The sequence below is a fragment of the Notothenia coriiceps genome, unplaced genomic scaffold, assembly GCF_000735185.1.
Source record: "Notothenia coriiceps isolate Sejong01 unplaced genomic scaffold, NC01 NC01_scaffold00030210, whole genome shotgun sequence".
Lineage (NCBI taxonomy): Eukaryota > Metazoa > Chordata > Actinopteri > Perciformes > Nototheniidae > Notothenia > Notothenia coriiceps.
In genome coordinates, this window is record NW_011362911.1 from 262646 (window position 1) to 263780 (window position 1135).

At 50.0% G+C, this 1135-nt stretch overlaps 1 protein-coding gene across 1 annotated transcript in view; it reads left to right on the top strand.

Moving 5' to 3' along the window:
• Window positions 1-1119, top strand: part of LOC104959305 (serine/arginine repetitive matrix protein 2-like) — a 10247-nt gene extending 9128 nt beyond the window's left edge. Inside the window, exons 8-9 of the mRNA XM_010787172.1 lie at window positions 6-69; window positions 672-1119. Coding sequence (XP_010785474.1) covers window positions 6-69; window positions 672-1119 — 512 coding nt within the window. The remainder of the gene's footprint in view (window positions 1-5; window positions 70-671) is intronic.
• Window positions 1120-1135: the final 16 nt, after the last annotated feature.

Sequence of the window (1135 nt, forward strand, 5' to 3'; positions counted from 1 at the left end):
AGCAGCTGGCCGCCCAATACCTGCCGCGCCCGCCCCCTGGAAAACCACCGGGCCGCCCCACAGCGGAGGGCAGGTAATTGGTTGATTTTTATAAATAAATAGGCCGTTATTGTTCTCAACAACAACTATGACGAACAGCAAAGACGTTATGTTTTGCTAAGCTAATTGGATAAGATTAGAATAGAATGAACTGTAACTGTATGTCATTGTGTTATGTTCCTTTTTAAATTGGTATTCTCACATTGATCTTGTAAGATATGTTTGTTGTTTTTACATTGTTTTACATTGCCAATTTATTTTGTTGACTTGTGAAGCCCTCTGAGACCAATAGGATTTTTGATTTTGGGCTATATAAATAAACTTGAATTTAATTTAATTACCTTATTAAGCCCAATTTGGGAAATTATTTTTAACAGCAACATAAACAAGACTTTGCAAATGAGTTAAAAATGAAATAAAAAAAAAAATACACACCCAATATACATTTACAGAAACAGTTAGTATGCACTCAAATACACTAAACTAACAAAATGTGCAAAGTAATTGCCGTTTTTAAATAAATGTACAACCCACTGGCTCAGTTTGATGGATCACCCTGTTTCCTGGTTTGCGATCATATGACTTGGCTCTGATTCATAATCTGCCCTGCTTCTTCTTTTGTATCCACTCAGGCTCAGGCGTTACCGCATCCGAGCCGGCAGCAACAGTGACTCAGACCTGCTGTCGTGCCTCGCTCAGCTGATGCACGGCTCCCGGGGCTCTCCCCTCCACCACCGCTCCTCAGCCCAGTACGGGGGCTCTAGGATGGGCGTCTGCAGCCTGACGAGCTCCCCCCACCACCACCGCAGCTCCAGCGCCTCCCCGCGCAGCTCCTCCTCCCTGCAGCGCTCCGTCAGCTCCTCGCCGTCCCGCCACGAGCACCGGGGGGGCGGGGGAGTGGGTTGCCTGGGCCGCAGCCGCTCACCTCCCAGCTTCTCCGGCTCGCCACCTCCCCGCCGCTTCTACCCTCACCACCAGGAGACCTGCTGCAGCCGCCAGGCGCGCACGGGCCCCTTCCACCTGTCCAGGGGAAAGAGCTGCAGCCGAGACGGCAAGTGCTCGAGCAAGCTGGCCAGATAGTTCCCCAGCTGGGTGG